The following is a 23,112-nucleotide window of genomic DNA, read 5'->3' as shown; positions in this document are numbered from 1 at the left end:
ATTATGTCCACCATTTTTGACATCTTGTATAAGGCCTCGTACATATCTCAGTCATCCTTGATTTTCTTTCTTATTCCACGATCAATTGTTCACACTCATAATTCACTTCAGTGAGAAGACCGCTCTTATACCAAATTTGATACAGATCTCTTTAGCTAACGGAATTATCTAAGATATTTTACTTCTGTGATGTTAGCAAAATTGCATATAAAAGAGCATAAAACAACCACATGTGCATGTTTAAAAGAAAATGAATCATAAAGACAACCATCAAAGCAAGAACACATAACACATGATAACGAAGTTCACCCAGTGTGGGTTACATCTTCGGGTCTTAGTGTCAAGTGTGTGGAGGTCGCTTCGTTAAATACTGCAAATGATGATGATGTACATGGTATGTTCTTTATCATTACAAGGATGATACTCTCGACTAGAGTGGCATGTCTCTCCATGAGACGTTCTAGGGAACTGTCACTCATATGAGGGAATTCCCTCAACAAGAGTAACATCATCTCAGCAAATCAGAGGAAAATCATGACATAACTACATCATAACATCATATATATCCACTTTCAGGGATGGACGAAAAATGCAAAGCTCAATTTGCTGAAATAAACACGACCATTGAATTCGTGGCGTGAAATCGTGTCAAATGACTATAAACTTTTCCCCTTTCTGAGACTGTCAAATTCTGGACCCTTAGGCATCTTGAATATTACCCCAAATATTCCTTCTTGAAGATTGCCGAAAAATCCACCACTTAGATGAATATTCAGAGCACACCATTACGCTCCTTATGAAATTCTATGAAAAATGACTATAAAGTTGGCATCATTCTGCTTATGTCAAAAATCATCCTCCAAGGGAATCTTTTAAATTCCATAAGATTCTCCAAAGATTCCTTATTGCTGGACACTTGAATTTTTGCTGCTCATATGGATATTATCACTGGATGGTTGGACTTCTGGCGAGAAAAAGTGCAAAAATGACTATAAGCTCGACAAAAGTTGACACTGACACCTCTGGCCCTCTAAGAGAATCTTTTTGGCATAAAGAAATTCTCCTCGCTCATGGTTCCACACCTTCTCCTGGTTAAGGTTTCATTGTCCACCACTGGCCCCCTTCTGTCGAATGAATTGAATGGCTCATATAGTAGTTTGCAGGCGAATGTTCCAAAGTGGATCGTTTGTTCCATTGGTAAGAGCTCTTTAATAGATGCGAGGTGGTCAGGGGTTCCAACCAATGGGAACTGCAATTAGAAACCAATGGCACTTTCTTAATTAACTGCTTTCTATAGACTACCTTACCTTTCATCAGTGTAGATTCATTCTATTTCATTTTATACTTGAAGTTTTTGTGTGTTAGTGCAAGCAAATCTCAAATATGCTTAAAGCAAACTATTATATTTCTAAAAGGAATTTTTTATAAAATTTCATGTTGCTTTTAATAAACAAAATTTCATAAAGGTTCTATTATAATTAAAAAAAAAAAAATCCCATGTTGACTACTGATGTTGTATAAAGTCATTTTTTGGACAATTTTGTAGAAGTTGCTGGAGTAGTCATATAAGTAATAATATATTATTAGAAAAAAATATATGTAGAAAAATTTAGTAATAAAATATACAGTAATCTAACATAATAACTTATTTTGAATTGGAAAATTATTTTGTAACAATTTTTTAAATTTTGATTTCAAGACCATTCATCAATTTATTAAATAAATTGTATTACAACAATTATTATAGGAAACATCAAAGGTTACCAAAATAAAAATGATTTTATGACTAGGACAATTTTAATCAAATATTTCATGCTTTTGAACTTGATTTCAGTTAAACCAAATGTATGTATGACTAACCAAGTTTTATAGTGATATTCTTATCGTGTGCCACTTTCTCCTACTATTTCTCTTATGTGCTTACAATGGCCTTGCAAAACCCTATGAAAACTAGCTACAACTTAGCATTCTTCTCAACTCATGAATTTTTTATTTTGTACAAACTCATCTGTATTTTCCCTTAATTAAATTCTCAACAATTCTAATAACATCAATGCAGCATATCGGTACACTTACAACCCTTATGCCTATCCTATTTTTTCATTTCATTACTTAACCCAACATACAATGTTAAAATATCTATGTTTGATAACAAGCTTACAACAAACCTAGGAAATAGAACCTGCCAATAAATTTCCACATTGAGATATTCATATCTAGTTCATCACAAATCATAAGTCCTTAAAACAACAAATCTCCATGATTTGATACTATTTGTTAGAAATAATTGAACCTACCAACAAATTTCCACTCAGATATTCAAAGCTGGTTACTTGCCAACACAAAATTAGCAAAAATAGGACACATAAAAACAAGACATTATGAGTTGTTAGAAACCAACTCTTAATAGATCTATTACTCTTAGCTAAAAGACGTTTTTTTTTAATAAATTGATATGAATATTTATGATAAAAAATAGATATGGGATCTGGCCCAAAACCCTTACATTTCTTCAGTGTTATCAATATCTCTTGTGTATTTGACATTGAGTATGTTTCCTTAATCGAAACCCTTAAGTGGGAACCCCATATCTCAAAAAAAATATTCCCTTTCTAGCTAAGTTTTTTTCCAAAATACTTCCAAAATCTAGATACATTTATGTTTCATTTTCACTGCTTGTCAGTTTGATTTTGACTCACTTATCATTTTCCTTCACAATATATTTTTGGCCTTTTTACATGGGGGCTTTACTGGGGGAGCAATACCATACCAAATGGGTTCATATTGGGGGATATATATTGAGAAAAAAATGACATAATATCTTTGGGGATATATAGGGGGAAAAGGGTTTTTATATTGGAAGGTATAAAAAATGGAGCTCAAAGTTAATGAAAAAATATAAAGGGGTATAAAAAATGCATACCTACAATATCTACTGGAAGCAGAGGTTTTTTTAATTGGGAATGTGTATTGGGTTCGTATTCGTAGGGGGTTAAATAATGTGCTTTTTAGGGGTATTTTCCAATATGTAGTCAAATTAAGGGTATTATTTAATATGCCTTGAACGCACGCGATAGGTCAGAGGTTCCTTGAGTGAAGCCCCCATTCGTCTTTACCAGCTTGGATCCAACCCATATTTTCAGCTAAATATGAGATGTGACTCATTTGGGAGTGATCTTCATTGTCATTGTCTTCTTTTGGGTTTGATTCCTAATTAGCCTAGATGTTTCATTTCCCACCTTATTTCCTGAGAATTTAGAGGAAGGTCCAACATTCACAAGGGATGGCTAAATATGAGTGTCCTCTGTCACTGGGTCTAAATAATACTCCTTAGCGTGGTCTTACTCTTGCCTAATTTTTGTTTCCTTCAATGAATCCTTTTGAACATTAACTTCTTCTTGGTAGTTTTTTGCCTCTTCTTTATTTTGGATCTATTCTTCCTTGAATACAATATAATGTTCACTCTGAGCTCCTTTCCACCATTTGGGCCTTTCACTAACTTTTACTTTCTCTATTATTCTACAATTGCTTGGGCTAATTTTTTATTACATGCCATGTTTAATAAAAAGCCCAACATTGAAATGAAATATTTTCATAATCAAGATTATTAACCCATACATAGTTTGGCGTCGTTAGATTTATATTGGTAGGGAAAACCTTATTAAAATCCATCTCCATGCATATTCGAGCATAAGTGATCTTATAAAAATTATCAGTTTTTGAACTATGATAATAAAATTTACCTATTGCATTTCCATTAAAAGTTAATGTTGGAAGATTTTAAAGATGTAGGGGAAGATTCAGGAGCCTTTCCGAAACTAGATCCATACAGATCAATGCGATAACTGGGCCAAATGTAGTATTCCATGGTTGCATGAAGAGACCAGCACTACCCCAAAAATAGGGCTTCAAATCGGAAATAAGCTTCTTATCTTCAAGAGAACAAAAACAAAAACAAAACAAAAAACTTGATCCATCGAGTAGATATTTTGTTCTTCAAATAGTAAGGGTTTCCAAGTTTTAGAGATCCACTTATGAAGATCAATCAACCATGGTCAAAACCCATTGAATCTGCAGACCAAATCGAGCTCAAAAAAACAAATTTTGCAGCTAAAGGCTTCATCCTCCAAGGGGACATTGTAGGCATGATATTCTTGAACAATCAAAAGTGCATATCCATATTTCAACATGGCACTATAAGAAACATTAGCTTAATCTTCCTTAGAAGTAGGATTCACTAAACCAGTAACCATTCCATCAAGAGATACAATCCTCATTACTGAAACTTGTGAGTTCACCATTAATCAGAAGTCTAGTGAGAGTCATGTATTAGGAGGCAGCTAATGGATTCATGCGTTATAGGAATGACTGGTAAGGGTGAAACCCTAACTTTCATGAGGGTTTGCAAAGTTATCGTAGACATCTTGCATCAAGAATTAGATAAAATACATCTTATAACAGAGTTTTCAAACCATTAAATAGGTTCTATTACATCAAATTTCATGGATTATATCAAATATCATGGGTGCATTATGAGAATTTTAAGCTTTATAATGATCATTTTAAGGAAAATAATGAAATGATAGTTATATATATAGATATATATATATATATATATATATATATATATATAGAGAGAGAGAGAGAGAGAGAGAGAGATTTCTTATCTATTTAGATATTTACTCTAATTTCAAGTGTAGACACCCATTAGATGTGGAATTTGAACTCCACATCGAATGAGTACCTACTTTACATATCTTTGAGTAGACCCCCATAGGAAGAAATGTGTATTTTCAATATTTTTAGTGTGGATTTACTTCAAAGTATGCAAAATGGTTACTTGAATTGCATTTATAATCAGTGTTTACACTGGACATTTGAAGAAACCTATAAGGATATAAGTTGAAAATAAAATTCAAAAAAATATTTTTCATTTTTCAGCTTCAAAGATATTTACCTCTAGGTATGCCATCATTATCTTGAATCTTTTTTTTTTGTACCATAAATTTTTCTATTTTTGAAATCAAAGATGTATATCCAAAATATTTGAAGTATGTCTTGGTCTTCCATCAGGAAACAAAAACAGAGATAGAACTTCAATTTTAATAAAACCAAGTAAAAAAATGATTGGTAATTATCCAAAACACAAGGACTAATTTGATATAATAGGTCTCTAATACCATTATGGTATTGAAAACTAAAAAATGAAGAATGGAAAACTAAAAGAGAGGGTGGAAAGAATATTATTTTTGGGACTTATCGGATTTTGATGCCTCCACTAGAATGAGCTCATGGTTGCAACCTAAAGAGAACTAAGGGTCAAGAGGAATGGCCATTTGGGAGTAAATATTTCCAATATTGGTATCCATGGGGTGTGTATTCAATTCAATTTCATCTAACATCAAAATAATATCTTTCTTAGCTTCATTTTTAGCAACCAAGACTAATTCCCAAGTAAGCCTCAATTTTTCCAATCCTAGTTTCCGTAGAGTGTGTATTCAATTGCACTTCATCTAAGATCAAAAGAATATATATTTTTAGCTTCATTTCGATCAACTAAGACTCAACCCACCAACAACTTCATATGCTAGTATCTATAAATGGTGTAGATATATTGGTTGTAACATCCTTTGGTGTCGCCAATGTCTAGGACCTAGTCAACTACCTCAGTGAAAACTTCTAAATTTTTAAGAAAATAATGGTCATCAACAATTTCCCTTTCCACCTAAGGAGTGTCATCCTGCATTAGTTGTGGGGTGTGTTCTTGAAATATGGCCACTGAGTTTCCCCCTTATTGATGGGCATGAGAGATACACTGCTCTTAATAATAAGAGGCATTGTGTTGAACTCAAGCGCATTAGTGAGGCATGTTGGCCAAAACCAAACTAGTCATCGCTTAACTTGAAATAGAAAGATACTCGAAGCTATTTGTGATTGAATACGTGTGACATGGGTGCAATCATGAAAGAGGTGACTCAAGTGACTTAGAACAAAACGGAGGTTGAAGCATTGTGAGATGGAGTGGGTATATGTTGCAAAGGAAGCACAAGAGAATAAACCTTGTATAGTTTTAGGGAATAGAAAAAGGGGAAAAAGAAAAGGAAGACCTACCCACTGAAAAGACCTAAATAAGAAAGGGAAACAACCACCAAGTTCTTCCACTCTAAGAAAAAATGATTGAGGGGTTAAAATGGGAAACTGAGAAACAAAAAATAGAATGAAAATAGTATGAACTACCTACACCATAATGCACTGAGTAGAGAGCATATTGTCCATGGATAGCCATAAAACTAGACTTGACATCGTTATCAAGTTCCATTCCTTTCTTCTTCCATGTAGGGTTGCAACGCTGCTCATGACGTGAGCCTCCCACCTCCAAGAATGATGAATGCACAATAAAGGGACTAAGTAGATTGTATCGTTCGACAGCCGAGAAAAAATAACCATATCCTAAAAGGATCTTTGAAATCTCTTATGTAAATCCAAGATTAAACTAAGACTAGATAAAAATGACCTCTACAATCTTTTATGATTTATGGTCCATTAAACTCAAAGAATGATGTGATGGGAGTTCTAATAAACATGGGGGGACATGCTACCACGTTCACCTACATTAATGTGTGGTGAGATACTAGTTGTGTGCCCCCCACTCATCTCACTTCTATCACCACATTTGAGATCATCATCTTGAATCTTATTGGTTCTTTTGAAGTTGATTTTGTTAATACATTTTTTATTTTGAGTCTATCTTTTATCTCAAAATTCTTTAATAAAATAGTGGGTTATAGAAACATCATACTCATCACTGAAACAAAATATCTTTATATTCAAACGAATTTAACCATATATGTATATATATATGCAATACAAAATGTAATCTAATATATATGAGGGGAGTCTAGTAAACACATTGATAGGCATCAATTTATAATAAGCATCAAAACACTTATTATATCATACATCTCATGTTGCTAAAATTAAAAAAGTCATAAAATGTAACTATTATTATTATTATTATTATAAAAGTAATTAATATATAAATTAAACATATATACAATTAAAAAAACATCAAACAAGATTCTTAATAGTGGATGTTTACCCCATTTTACCATGGAAATTTTTACTCTATAAATAGGATTGCTTACAATATCAACCATAAGTAACATTTGTTAGCATGACATTTTTTTTATCCATCAATTTAATTATAAAAAAAAAGAGAGAGATTTTTAAATCTCAACTTTTTATTTGTCTAGATTGACATGAGTCTTCCATAATATTGAGTGGAGGTTGAATCTCTACCAGCCCATAATAATTATCATATTTTTTATTAATTAAATTAACCTTTTGAAACCAATATTTTACAATAAACACACCTATTGACTAAAAAAAATAATATTCAGTGAAAAATGGAGAAAATATTAGAAATTGTGTGAGGCTGTTTGGGCATGGAGGACCACCAGATTTGATGGAATCTAAGCTTCTACCAGAAGTTTAAACACGAAGAGAATCTGTATTAAGTTATACACGAAGACCATCTCAGCTTCTACAAGAAGTTTGAACACGAAGAAAGACAATACATTCACCGTTAATTTATATGTAGTATACTACACATGCAGAAAACCATTCCTTGTAGAATCGATATCTGCTGCTGCACCAACAACTCCAGAAATTGATATTTGGAAGTCGCAATTCTACCTTCTTGAATTAATAATTGCGCTCAATCCAAACGGAAATTTGAAGAAGATACATGCCATAACATGGAAATTTGAAGAAGATACATGGCGCAACATGGTATAGCTTTAAGAAATTTCTTTGAAGAAGCACCCTTCAAACTCTAGCAGCAGTAATGACAATTTTTTTTTAGGGTCTTCTCTAATCTTCGGATGCTTTAGGTTATTACTATAGTTGTCATATATTTTATCTATATTACTCTTCAGGGTAACAACTTTACATTACCTGCTTTTCTTCTTGTGCTCTTCAGCCAATTGTTCAATCTTTTCAATGAAATCATGGATGTAACTCTGCTTATTGGCCGCTATAATATCACGGGCCTCTGCCGCCTTTGATCTCAACTTCTGCCCCTCTTTTCCGCTCATTGCCATGGTTAGTGTTGTAGTTATTTTCTCTCTCAGAAAAGAGTCATCGTCTGCCTTTTCGATTTCTATCCCCGCCTTCAATTCTGAGGCTATTTGCCGGGCATTCAACCCCTGGTCGATTCGAATGGGGAGCAAAATGAGGGGTATTCCGAAGCTCAGAGACTCCATGGTGGAGTTCAATCCACCGTGGCTCAGAAACCCACCAACTGACGGATGCAAGAGGATCTGTAACTGCAGTACCCAGTCCTGGACGATCAGTCCCCGTCCCGGGTTCGAGTCAGGAATCCCTCGGGAAGAAGCTCGAGCTGATCGTCTCGATCACCTTCCCAATACGGTGGAAAACGAAGACACCAGAGAAACGAGAGCCCGCTCGCTTCCAACCCTAGCGCCAGCTCGTGAATTTGGGGCCCGGATAAAAATATCTCCGTGCCAAACGACACAAAGACGACCGAGGCCGCCCTCTGCCGGTCCAGCCATTCCAACAGATCTGAGCGGTCGCCTCCGGCGGCGGTGGGCGGGGCGTCAGGCGTGAGCGGGCCGACAGAAAACACAGGTTTTCCGATGGCGTCATGGAAATAGCGAACATACTTATATTCTTCTTGGAAGCAGGATCTCACAGCCACGGCCACGCATCCTTCCTGGCATTGAGCGAACCGATAAGCTGGAAGAACATGGCCAGGTATTCCTCTGTAAATCCCTAAAAGATCCCGCGCTTCCTGCAGCCTGAGCGTTACCGCAGAAGACGGGAAGCCAAGGAGCGGAGCCGCCAGCTCCTCCGCAGTTAACCCCTGGTTCCGCAATTTAGAGGGGTCAAAGAACTGACAACAGAATGTAATGGAAAAAACTTCTAAGTAAATAAAATTGGGGAATTCTGACTTTACATTGGGCTCCAATTATGATTGTTTGAGTATATGAGTGGGAGAAGTGCATAAAGTGGGTGTAAGATTATTGGATTAGTAGAAAAATGTAACAGTAAGATTAATTTAAAAAATAAATATTTTTTAGTTTTTAAAATATTAGATAATATAATATTTTATAAAATTATGATCATGAGTGGTTGTTTTAATAGTGTAAATAGATTCAATATTTTGAAGAAGGAATAGAGTATTTAAAATTCTGAAATTTTATTGTTATAATTTAGATTTTAAAAAAATTATTATATTTTTTCAAAATCATGTTAGAAAAACTATTTTTTCAAAATCAGGTTAGAAAAACCATTTTTCCCGACAAAATCATTACTTATTTAAATCAGATTCCTAGAATCTATATCACATAAATGCGGGCCCAGTTTCGAAAACCAAGAAAGCCTGAACCTCATTGGCCCCCTCTTATCTTTCCATTGGTATATGTGAAGCTTACAACAGAGATAAAAACAAGTGAGCATTCCAAAAATTTATGACTTTCTAATGTTTGCATGTTATTGATCATTTTTTAAATAATATTTATATCATTATTTAAAGGTTAACGATGTGTTCAACAGATGGAGATGGGCATCACGTGGGGGCCGTTTGAAGTTACATTTTTTATTTCAAAATTATAAAAAATATTTTTAATACTTAATATTTGGCTTTTCTCTTTAATTATGTCTAGGATTTCATATATAATACTTTAAAATTTTAAATAATGTTGATATATATAATGATTTAATGTCGTTTCATTTTAAGATATGTATTTAGATGAATTTTTTTTTAATATTCTTACGAAAAATAAAACATAATTTTAAAAATGATATATAATAACTAATTAGCATTAAAAATTCTCATTATTAATCCATATCCATGGGTCAAGAGGTTTGAAGTTATTTTTTTAGTTTTAAAACATGTAAAAATTATTTTGAAAATTTAATATATGGATATTTCCTTCGTGAATATGTTTAAAATACTATATATAATATTTTAAAATATTTAATAAACTTGATATCATCATTTAAAAATATAAAAAACTATTTAATTTTTTTATATAATATTTCAAAATTATTAATGAAATTGATATTAACATTTAGAAATATAACATATATAGATAGGAGTTGTTTTTAGTATGATTTTTTTGAAGTTTTTCAAATGGATTAATCTATTGAAATCATAAGCTTGATGGGTAAACCTTGCACCATTCAAGTGTTCTAGAAGTTTTTGAGGGTACTATTGAATCCATATATACAAACAGAAAACCAGTTTAAATAACACAAATCAAGGTTTCACCTCAATTTTTTCCTCGAAATTCCAATACCAAAAAGATTAAAAAATCACACTAAAAACAACTCCTATATAGTTATGTCTGTTTTTATCTTAAAATATATATTTATATTACCAAATTCTTAATAATATCAATTTTTTTTATGGAAAAACTTAATATACTTGAATACCTATATAATAACTAATTAACACTTAAAGAAGCAATATTACTAGTCTTCACCTATAGTAATGAGGTTATCCATTTGAGTGCATATTAGTTATAGGATATTAGGTTTAATTCAAAATTTGGGATATTGTATCAAAATAATATATTTAAAAATTAATCTAATTATTTTAAATATTTAAAGTTATTTGATGATGATGATGGTTAATGTCCAATGAGACCAAACTTTGGTTTATAGGAGCTAAAGAAATGAATTATTTAGTTTGATTTAAGATTTTATTCCTATGCTCAAAAAGCTTGGAGAGAAGCCTCCCGAGCTCACTATAATTTTGACATCGTAAAAGGCTAGGAAGGTCAGTATTGCAACAGAGATTATGAAACTGAGATCTAATGTGGTTGTACGCGGGGCACTCTAAGAGGAAGTGATTTTCATCATCGATGTTCATATTCTCACAGAGATGGTAGATCCTTTCCATCCATGGTGTTTTAGGCACTGCCCAACGACCATTTCACTATGGAGCTCATGAGAGTTAGTTCTAATCTTGCCTATATTAATTTTCTTCTTTTAGCTAGTTAAAATAGAGAGATACTTTTGATCTTCTAGGGTGGGGTTGATGACCTCCTTATAATATCTTAATTTTCTTTTAGATGCTAAATCTTTCTCACACCACATTTTTCTTTGAACTTAGAAGTAACAATATTTTTAATGTTATTAATGTTTTGCAATGCAACATTCTCGTCGATCTCCCAATGGTTTAACCAGGCCCTTATGTCTTTATACCAACCTCGTTTAAGCCTTAGATGGTTTTGGTTGAAATTTAAAGCTAGCTTAGGAAGTCTATGGTCTCCTATGTTATTGTGTTTGTGCTTGTACAACAGAAGCCTAGTCATAGCTAGGTTCTCGATAGGGGAAAGACCCACTTCTATAAGGAGAATAGGATATGGTGTATTTCTTTTAATTTTGAGGTTATACGTTACAAAATGCTTTTGGATTTGCTCAATCTTTCTCCAGGATTCTCTAGAGATGCTACAACCCCAAACCTCACATCCATATAAGATAACAAGAGTGACTAAAGTTTCAAAGAGGAACTTCTTTCTATCCCACATTACGAGGTTTGCCATTTTACAATTATTTTCAAGACCAAAATAAGCTTTCCACCCCCCATTAGTCATTTTCTCAATGCTATAGTTCCAGTTGAGATTGTGATGAATATTAATTCCTAGGTACTTGTAAGAAGACACTTCCTCCAAGTTACTATTGTCATACATAAAATTAGCGTAAGTGTCTTTCTTGGATTTGATAATCATGACTTTTGTTTTGTCACTGTTAACAATCATACCCATAGTAGAGCAAAAATCCTTAAAAATCTAAGTTACTTATCAAGATCAGATAAAAACCTTACGAGAAGAACAATATCATACAAATTATAATTTTATATTATTTAAAATTAAAATTGAATACAAAATTAATTATAGAATTAATTATATGTTCCACATAACTTGCATATATGTCTTACATATCTTTTTAAATGGTTTGTATGTATGTCTTACTTATCGTCCAAATGAATTTGTTTCATATATCGTCTCGAGAATTTGCATTACTACCCCCTTGAATTTTCATAAACTCACACCATTGATTTTGCCACCTTGAATTTTCATACACTCGCACCATTGATTTTGCCACGACAATTGCTATCACCTTGGATTCTCATACACACTCACACCGTTGATTTTGCCACGGCTAGTGTTATCATTGCCATTGCCATTAGAAATGACTTCAAAGCATGATACCAATTTTTTTGAAAAATAAAAGAAAAACCTTATTAGTCCTCGTTGAAAATGGAAAAATTTGTATAATATAACATTCCAACTATCATAAATTTGATATGAATGTACAGAATGCACCACCATATGAAAGTTGTTGTAACTTATATCAATTTAATTGGTTATATACTATAATAAAAGAGTTCCATTAGTGTCTTTTTGTGCATTTAATTATCGCAATTTATTAGCAAATGCTTAAAATATCATCTCAATTTATTAGTAAATGTTTAAAATTTTATATTAAATTTTTTATCCATGAGTAATGGGTTAAATGACATGTCTTATTATCAGGTCCGACAGCCATATATTATAATGCACTAGCCACATCTCAATCCATCTTATTGTTGGGTTTGTTATTCGGTGTAGTAATTCTAAAGCAACAAAAGTAGCTTGTTTCTTCTTTCGACTCCAAGGATTAGAGTAAAATTAGTGTGGTGCTCTACATTTAGTCACCTGAGATACATCGTTCTACAAATAAAAAAATGTATTTGAGTTCATAGTAAGTTGGACTTGATTTTATAGTAAGAGTTGCACTTAAGTTGTAGTTGAATTGATAGTAAGATTTGTTATATTTTCATTATGTATCACTGATTTAATAATTCAATATTAATTTTTTATATAAGTGATTGTATTCCTTACTATATTGTAATACTATGTTCTCTAAATTGAATTAACATCTAAAAATATTATTTCAGATTAGATATATAATTGCATGACACTTTCTTTGTATGTCACATCTATTGTCACTTATAATTCTCATATACATGAGCTATAGATCAAACTAGATTGTCTCAACTCACATGAAACTTTTAAGCATGGTGAAAAAGTGTGTATGTCAATTAATGTTGGGGTGTCTTGTTGTAAAAAATGGTTGCAACAATTATTATTTAGATAACAATCTATCCTTGTTTCCCTCCCCCTCCTCAAACTTGTAATTGAGCTTATATGTGTATATATTTTAGATTCATATGGGATTATATTCAATTAAAATTTCATCCAATATTGAACCTTAAGAAAATAAATAGGATCATTTATAGTATTAGAGATATCTCATTAATATCCCTTGATTAGGGTGCAAGGACAAATGTCAGCGAAGGTTGGGATGGGTGTCTACCACCCTATTGCCTCCCACTACAAATAAGAGGGGGGATGTTGTGGCCAGCCCCTTCCCTGCACGAAGTATGCATGGCTTTATTTCCTTTGGTGTGATGCTTCATTGTTCACAAGGCTCTTAGCTTGATTTTTTACCACATGCATTATGCTATTTATGCAAGGATTGGATTATGCCCTTACGCTGGTGGTATTATAATTCTCTTTGCTCATCACAATGGATTTAGAATCTGAGGACATATTGGGTGAGATATGGAGTCATGTTAAGTCTTTCTCAGTGCATGGGTCACTTTCCTATGGTGCACCAGTGGAAGTGAACGATGACTACAGTAAAATTCCTTTGCTTTTGTATTATGGGCGCTCGGTTTGTCCATTCGGGGTAGTGTGTGGTGTTCCAGTACCAAGTTCTAAAGTTATAGCTCTAAAATCCATGATTCTGGAGAGATTGCAATATCGTCTAGTGGAGCTTGCTAGCGCCTTCACTCAACAACCATGGTTAAGGACTCTATCAACCCCGACAATCTTGGGTAGTGTTTCTTGGGTACTGGTTTCTCTTCCTCTCATTGAACATTATTTTTGTTATTATGTTTGTGGGTTACTCCTTTCCGATTGGTCTCCTATTTTACTCTCGAAGTCTCTTTGCCTTTTGTGTCTCAAGATCATTAGGTATTTAGTGGTTCATATGACATATTTATTTTTTGTTCCTTTCCATATCATTTCGGAGGTTTTATGGCTTAATTTTTCCAGTGTCCTACTCTTTGGCTTGGCCTTGTCTAGTGCCCTGCACCCTGTGGTTTCTTGGTTATTTGGTTTTCGTGCAAGGAAGTGTTTATGTGAGTCATTTGATTATTGGTTTGTTGCTTTCTCAAGGTGGCTCGAGGGACTCTGTTGCTCTATTGTTGATGGTTCATAGTCAGGGGGTATCTTGGTTGGCTTTTTCTCTCTTTAGGGGAGTCATTTTAGGCTCGGGTATTGTGTCTTATATCCTCTCTATTTGTCCTCAATGCCTTGTCATAGTTTGTGCAATTTTATAGGGGTTGGTGTGCATGACTAGCAAGGTTGATGATGCAGGAACATTAGACCACCTTTAATCAAAATTGAAATTTTGAGCTGTAAAAAGGGAAACGTGGACAATCATTGTAAATCAGGGAAAATTCTATTAAAACAGAACTAAATTGATGGAATTGATGATCCAGGCGGCTCTAGAGACACATAGGACAAAGAGGGCTTATGAACGCTCAAAAATAAAAGTGCTCAGAATGACTTTGACCTAGGATCAGAGCGTAGATCTCGTCGTCCTGATTGCAAATGTGTGAACAGTTCGTTAATCTAAGATCGTATGAGGGAGAATGAGCTAGTCAAAGTTTTGGTCAAAGTTGGTCTATGGGCCAGGTTTAAGTGTCCTACAATTTTGCTGACCCTGAGGCATGAAACCTAGCTCTCGAAATCGCTCAAAATTACAGCTTCGTTAATTTGCCCAATATCCCTTATTTTCTAAAAGTTGGAAAATCTCCCCTTTTCTTAAAAGAAGCAATATATAATATATATATATATATATATTTATTTATTTATTTATTTATTTCTTGTGGTGGCGGGCCATCACCCCCACCACCCCCAAAAACTATTAAAAAAAAAAACAATTTTAATAAGGCCAATGGGCCATGACCCCCACCAGCCTAACCCCAAATCGCAACCAAAAATATGCATTCATGTTAAATGGGTCGACAACCATGACCCCGCCATACCCTCCTCCCAACTCCATTAAACATAACACATTACATATGGTTGTGGGGTGGGCACGGGCCACCTCTGGTGGACCTGACCCACACCAAACCAAACCCCACCAATAAAAGCAACGCCGAAATAATAGTACAGGAGTTGGCGGGGGTCGAACCCGCCCGACCCATGTGGCCAACCCCCAAGCGAGCGGCCCCATTAACACGATGTAGGCCCCATTAACACGATGTAACGCCAACCCATAACTATATTGCAATGGCTAGAACACATTAATGCGCCAACGGATATGGAGGTATGGGGCAGGCCGCCTAATGCGGACCCGACCCCCCATTCAAACTCAGTGTGATTTAAACAAAAAAAAACAATAATTTGTTAAAATGGGGGGGCTAGGATTTGATCCCCCGACCCCTCCTCAACTAATACCTCAATTTACCACAATGCCAAAACCAATTTCTTGTTTAATCCGCCCTCCAAACTTTAAAAGAACCTAACTTTCTCAGTGCACGAACATATGGAGGAACTAGGAGCGGGCACGAATTTCGAGACAGAGGAGGCAGAATCTTGGCATGCAGTTCAAGGCAACATTTTGCAAGAGGGGTGAAATTTCACTTTGTCAGAATTTGACAAACTTTATATGGTTTCAGCACTTCTAGATGCCATGAACGCAATGGCGTTATCTGTGTCTCCATCGGCTTTCTGCATTTTTCAGCCATTTTCAGTATGAGGGTGGAACCATGATTACTACAAAAACAGGGAGCAGAACCACGATCCTTGAAATTTTCCTGAGGGTAATTTTTCTCCATGTCGGAATATAGTCATGTTTATCGTCATTTTTCATCGTTTTTTGTAGGGATCGCAATGGCAAGGTCAGATTTCCTTTTGGAGTTGCAAATTTCTAGTCCACCCATGGAGCAGAATCTTTGAGGAATCTAAAAGATTCCTTGAGCCACAGATTCTCAACTTCTCAGAATTCAGAAATTGGACAGTCGATTTTGCACTATTCGATGTCACAAATCTGATGGTGCGTTCAGATTTTTCATTTGCTCATTCTATTCTTCAGCTACTTTTCTAAGTGGAATTCAGGTGTCAGCATTCATGCGAGAGCAACCATTTCCATGTGATTGATGCTGTGAGATCGATGGTCCGAGCAGCTTCATCTGTTTGACATCGGCTTCTGCAGATGGCACTTGGTTGTGAGGTATATGTTGAGTTCATGTACTTCTTCTTTATTCAATGTGCTGCACAGGTCTTTGCTTGATGTTTGATGTGGGATCCTGTTTCTTACTCATTTTCATGATTCCTGCTTGATGTGATGCGGAATCGTCTATGTGATGTACTTGTTGTCATGATTTGTCATGTTGTGTTTTGAGATCCCTTTGTTGTATGTTGATGGGATACTCATGTTGTCGTCATGCATGTTTGCTTTGAGATCCCTTTTATGCCATGTTGGCGGGATGCTCATCATGCATGAGTTTTGTGTCATACTGATAGGAGTCTTTTGACTGAGAGTTACTGTAGTGGAACATCTTTTGGAGCCACTCCTGTAAGAGGGCATTTTTCCTTGTATGATAGCGACATCACCTCTTATGTACATCATCACTATTGACCGCACTTAATGCAGTGGCCTAAACCATCTTGACACTGGGCCTGTAGACGTAGCCCCTCCTGGACGAACTCTGTTATCAATGTCTTATGTTTTCATGTGCAGATGATTGCCATGTTCCTATTCTTTACAGCATGCAGATGTATTCATTTATGTTCTTTTAAAAGTGAAATTTAACACATCACGAAAGTAAAAGGTCTTGGAAGGGTCCTTCATCACACCCAGACCTGGATCAAGTGGTATCAGAGTGGTCTTTTCATGTATGTGAATTGCAGCGTGAACAATGGAACGTGCAGCGATAGAGGATGAAAAAGCGATGTATGAGACCATGCTCAAAATTTCCAAAGGGTGGAAATCATGTATGAAACTCTACAGAAAGAGACAAAGGAAAAGGAGCGATTGCAGCTTCAGTTGCAAGCCATGGAAGAGGCCCTGGAAGAACTGAAGCATAAGAAACACAATCTTCAAATAGAGAACGCTGAATTAAAGATGCATCTACATGAAGAGAAAGAGGAAAGACAAATTTTGCTACGAAAGCTACAAGCAAAGGACGAGGCCTTGGAAAAGCTGCAGCATGACCCATGTGAGGTAAAATGTAATTCTCCAAATTCATGTATGTTTCCTGATGATGATTTCGCTGTTTTTGAAAATCATACCACAGGAATTGGCTCCAAACTGTTGAAGAGAATGGGGTATGAAGGAAAAGGCTTGGGCGTTAATGGCCAAGGCATAGTAAACCCCATAAAAGTAGAGGAATTACCATGTCGAATAGGACTTGGTTATGTTAGAAAGTAAGTTGGGGAATGCGTCGCGACAGCTAGCGAACCACGAACAACAGATGATAAGCAACCCTCATCAATTCTTTCCAAATTGACAGAGGAGGTAAAATATGTTGATTTCCTTTCAATTTCATCTTCACATAGTATGATTTCTATTGGAGATGTGGAGATCCCAATTACAGGGAAAAAAATGAGGCTTCTTACCAAGACGAGGCACAACAAGGAAAAAGAACTTGGTGTTAATAACCAATGCATAACTCAACCTTTGGAGGTTATGCAGAGACCTCACTTTGTAGGTTCGAGATACACCAAAGGAGAATGCTCAAAGGTTTCATATGATTCTGAGACATCATCGAAATCGTTGAGGAAAGAGAATGATGGGAACCCATCCCCATCATCCCATGGAAGTTTCCATTGTAGGGAAAGAGCTGAGGCAAGCTCTCATCGCCATACTTACACCAGAGACAACAAGGAAAGGTATAACCACTCTCGACATTTGAATGTTCATTTCGATTATGATCATGTTGTTAATGATGAACATAAAAAATGGCATCAAAAAACATGTACCTTTTGTGGATTGCATAACCATACATTTTCTAAGTGTTGGAAAAGAATGGCAGCACACAAAAGGATGAGGCATGAAAGAACCTCTCAACAACATGTAAAGAAACATGTTAAGCAGATCTAGAGGAGGAAAACCTATTGCAGTTATTGCGACAAAAATGGCCATCAAAGGGCCACTTGTTGGAGGCTCCATCCAGAGCAGTGCTTTAAAGACAAAGCATCGGTGCATGAACTAGGTGAAGTAGTTTTTGACAAGAAAAACCACCTCAAGGAGGTGACCCATTCACATTGATAAGTGAAAAACGGTTTCTAGACATGTTGTCATTTCATGGTCGTGCTTTTGTAAATCATTTGTTGCATTTTAAAATGTAAAGGTGATGATGTGTTTTCCATCACTTGTTCGGAAACAATGACGTCTAGTCATATTTGGTGTCGCATGTTAAACTGTGAAAGTGATGTTATGTTTGTAAATCATGTGTTGCAGTGATGATGTGTTTTCCATCACTTGTTGAAGCAACAATGATAAGTTGGCCTTGTTGTCATAGCTGAGGTCTTACATCCATTATTATGTAAACTTGGCCACCGAGTATGTGGTATAAACTCGTGGCAAGTGTGGGACGTTTGGATCATTAGTTGGTTATAAAATTCAAGAATGTAATTTGCAAAACAATGTACTACAGGTCACAGAGGTAGTAGGTGTCGGTTTGTCGCTTAAGGCTCTGAAGAACAAAGGTGAAGGAGATGGAAGTGAGACCTTTTTAGGATGCTTGTGATGCTGACAAGGTACAAAGAAGTTATAGATTATTTTTCATGCTTTTTGAGGACCAAAAGCTCCTCAGGGGGGAAGAGTGATCCAGGTGGCTCGAGAGACACACAGGACAAAGAGGGTTTTTGAATGCTCGAAAATCAAAGTGCTTAGAATGACTTCGACCCGGGACCAGAGTGTAGATCTCGTCGTCCTGACTGCGAAGGTGTGAACGGTTCGTCAATCAGAGCTCATATGAGGGAGAATGAGCCAGTCAAAGTTTTGGTCAAAGTTGGGTTGTGGGCCAGGTTTAAGTGTCCTACAATTTGACCGACCCTGAGGCATGAAACCTAGATCCCGAAATCGGTTGAAATTGTGGCCTCATTAATTTTCCCAATATCCCTTATTTTCTAAAAGTTGGAAAATCTCCACTATTTTTAAAAGAAGCAAAAAAGTATATATATTGTGGTGGCGACCCATCACCCCCGCCACCCCCAAAAACTATTACAAAAAAAGAATTTTAATAAGGCTGACAGGCCATGACCCCCACTGGCCTAACCCCAAACCGTAACCAAAAATATGCATTAATGTTAAATGGGTCGGCGGCCATGACCCTGCCTAACCCTCCTCCCAACTCCGTTAAACATAACACATTACATATGGTTATGGGGTGGGCACGGGCCACCTCCGGTGGACCCGAACCACACCCAACCACACCCCACTAATAAAAGAAATGTTGAAATAATAGTACGGGAGCCAGCGGGGGTCAAACCCACCCAGCCCAAATGGTTGGCCCCATTAACACGATGTAACGCCAACACATAACTATACTGCAATGGCTACAATACATTAATGCACCAATGGATACGGAGGTATGGGGCGGGCTGCCCAATGCGAACCTGACCCCCCATTCAAACTCAGTGTAGTTTAAACAAATCCCTTTGATCGGTGAAGGATCCTATCGACCCTAAGGACATGAAGGGTGTCTACATTATTCCTTGTTCCTGTGGGACCCCCTATATTGGGGAGACAAGACGCTCTATTAATCAAAGGATTAATGAGCACGCAGCTGACCTAAAGCATGGGAGAACCAAGTCTTCCGCACTAGCAGAGCATGCAGAGAAGACCAAGCATCATGTTTGTATTGAGGAGGCCAAGGTTATTGCTAAGGTTGCACAGTTCCATCACCGAAAATTTAGGGAAGCAATTGAGATTGAAAGAAGGCCAAGCAATCTCAATAGAGATGACGACTGGAAGATCAGTAGTTGTTGGATCCCTGCCCTCTCTTCCTAGTCGTGTCTTCCCCCTCTTCCCCTCCCTCTTTTATTGACTTTTTCTAGCTTTCTAGGTTTCCCCTTGTTATCCCTTATCCTTCTTTATTTAGCCGTAATTCTTTTATCCTCTTGGGAAATCTCCCTTGGTTTATTTTATTTTAGTAATAGTCTTGTTCATGACTATCTTAAATAACAAGATGTCAGCTTTTCTAATATATTTATATTAATTAAATTACACAAACCTTTAATAATATTACTAATATTATAACATTATTATATTAATATAATCAATCCTTACTTGTACTAACATCCCTAGATCTATTAATATATGCTCCCATTAGATAACTTTACTAATAAATTGATATTAATTAGTTACCCTAACCATCAATAATAAGTTTAACACTTTTATCATAACAAAGTACAATAATAACTAATATTATTTTTAATATTAATTCCATACTATTACTAATTATACTCGATTGATATTATTATAAAATATTTCCCCTTTTCATGTCTAATCTGAATAACCTAGTACAAATAATATAACAAGGAATTAATATTATTATATTTATTTCCCTAGATCTATTAACTCTTATCCCTATTTGATAAACTTCACTATTTTTTATTTTTTTTTACACAAGCCATTAATAAGAAGATTAATACTGTTGAATTTAAGCTTCTGTGATCCATATTAAGTTTAATGAGAAATATTTCAGCGGAAATCACATTGTAATATTTTTGTCTACGCCTTTCGAACCAACGAGTGTGGTTCATCGTCAGGACAAGTTGAAGAACCAAATCATGGTTACAGGTTAAATAGGAAGAGCAGATCTTCCAACGACTATATTTGACTAGGAAACAACGATATTGGACCGTGAAATTTGACTGAGAAACGACTAAATTTTACTGGTCAACTCGACTGGACCAAGAGAGAGGAAAAGTTATTAATGAATATAACAATAACATTAATAACTTTTCCTCTCCCTCGGTCTAGTCGAGCTGACCAGTCAAATTTAGTCGTTTTTCAATCAAATTACCTGGTTCAATATAGTTGTTTCCTAGTCAAATATAGTCATTGGAAGATCTTCTCTCCCTATTTAACCTGTAGCCATGATCTGGTTCTTCAACTTGTCTTGATGATGAACCACACTCGTTGGTTTGAAACACATCGACAAAAATATTACAATGTGATTTCTGCCAAAATATTTCTCATTAAAGATTAATACTGTAACGTTATTATAATAATAATATAATATTATTGTATATTAATTCCCTTCTATTACTAACAGTTATTATTTGGTAAATATTCCCTAAATTGTTTGATTAACTTTTTACTTAAAATAACACAAGATAAATATTATAATAATATTATTTTTAACATTTTAATGTAATTAAACAATTGGAATAGTCAAATCTAGCCATTTCTGGGTCTATTATAGTCGTTTGTCTAGTCTGGCCTAATATAGTTGTTTCTTTAGTCAAACCTAGCCATTGGAAGATCTGCTCTCCCTATTTAATACGTAGCCACGATCTGACTCTTCAACTTGTCTTGATGATGAACCACACTAGTAGGTTCAAAACGCGTTGACAAATGGTTTTTCTTGTGATTTACGCTGAAATACTTCTCATAAAGTTGATATGGATCACAAAAGCATCAATTCAACAAACAATAATTTGTTAAAATAGGGAGCAGTGGGATTTGATCCTCCAACCCCTCTTGAACTAATGCCTCAATTTACCACAATGCCAAAACCAATTTCTTGTTTAATCCACCCTCCAGTCTTTAAAAGAACCCAATTTTCTTGGTGCACGGACAGGTGGAGGAACCAGGAGCGGGCATGAATTTCGAGACAGAGGAGGTAGAATATTGGCACGCAGTTCGAGGCAGCATTTTGCAGGAGGGGTGAAATTTCACTTTGTTAGAATTTGACAAATTTTATATGGTTTCAGCACTTCTCGACGCCACGAATGCAATGGCGTCGTCTGTGTCTCCATCGAAGTTTTGCGTTTTTTGGAAATTTTCAGTATGAGGGTGGAACCACGATTGATACAAAAATAGGGAGCGGAACCATGATCCTTGAAATTTTCACGAGGAGATAATTTTTCTCCATGTGGGAATATAGTCAAGTTTATCATCGTTTTTCATGGCTTTTCGCAGGGATTGCAATGGCAAGGTCAGATTTTCTTTTGGAGTTGCAGATTTACAGTCCACCCATGGAGCAGAAACTTTGAGGAATCTAGGGGGAATCTAAAAGATTCCTTGAGCCCCAGATTCTCAACTTCTCAGAATTCAAAAATTGGACAGTCGATTTTTCTCTATTTGACATCACAAATCTGATGGTGTGTTCAAATTTTTCATTTTTTCATTCTATTCTTCAACCACTTTTCTAAGTGGAATGCGGGTGTCAGCATTCATGTGTGAGCAGCCATTTCCATGTGATTGATGTCGTGAGATCGATGGTCCGAGCAGCTTCAGCAATTTGACATCTGCTTCTTCAGATGACCCTTGGTTGTGAGGTATATGCTGAGTTCATATACTTCTTCTTTATGCATTGTGTTGCATAGGTCCTTGCTTGATGTTTGATGTGGGATCTTGTTTCTTACTCATTTTCATGATTCCTGCTTGATGTGACGCAGAATTGTCTATGTGATGTACTTGTTGTCATGATTCTTCATGTTGTGTTTTGAGATCCCTTTCTTGTATGTTGATGGGATACTCATTTTTTCGTCATGCATGTTTGCTTTGAGATCCCTTTTATGCCATTTTGGTGGGATGCTCATCATGCATGAGTTTTGTGTCATACTGAGAGGAGTCTTTTGACTGAGAGTTCCTGTAGTGGAACATCTTTTGGAGCCACTCATGCATGATGGAATTTTTCCTTTTATAATAGTGACATCACCTCTTATGTACATCATCACTATTGATAGCACTTAATGCAGCGGCCTACACCATCTTGACACTGGGGCCTGGAGACGTAGTCCTTCCTGGAGGAACTCCGTTATCAACGTCCTATGTTTTCATGTG

At 35.6% G+C, this 23,112-nt stretch overlaps 1 protein-coding gene and 1 pseudogene across 1 annotated transcript in view; both read right to left on the bottom strand.

Annotated features, from left to right (window-relative positions):
- The window catches only part of LOC149244213 (protein FLX-like 1), a 105,442-nt pseudogene extending 97,178 nt beyond the window's left edge, over positions 1-8,264 (bottom strand).
- An 86-nt stretch (positions 8,265-8,350) lies between these two features.
- Positions 8,351-23,112, bottom strand: part of LOC149244212 (anthocyanidin-3-O-glucoside rhamnosyltransferase-like) — a 29,028-nt gene continuing 14,266 nt past the window's right edge. The window contains exon 3 of the mRNA XM_089371473.1: positions 8,351-8,914. Within this exon, the coding sequence (XP_089227599.1) occupies positions 8,351-8,914 (564 nt within the window). The remainder of the gene's footprint in view (positions 8,915-23,112) is intronic.

The sequence above is a fragment of the Pinus tabuliformis genome, chromosome 8, assembly GCF_031772625.1.
Source record: "Pinus tabuliformis cultivar Carrire ecotype Pingquan chromosome 8, CPIR1, whole genome shotgun sequence".
NCBI classification, from domain to species: domain Eukaryota; kingdom Viridiplantae; phylum Streptophyta; class Pinopsida; order Pinales; family Pinaceae; genus Pinus; species Pinus tabuliformis.
This window is presented reverse-complemented; position numbering and strand designations above follow the sequence as displayed.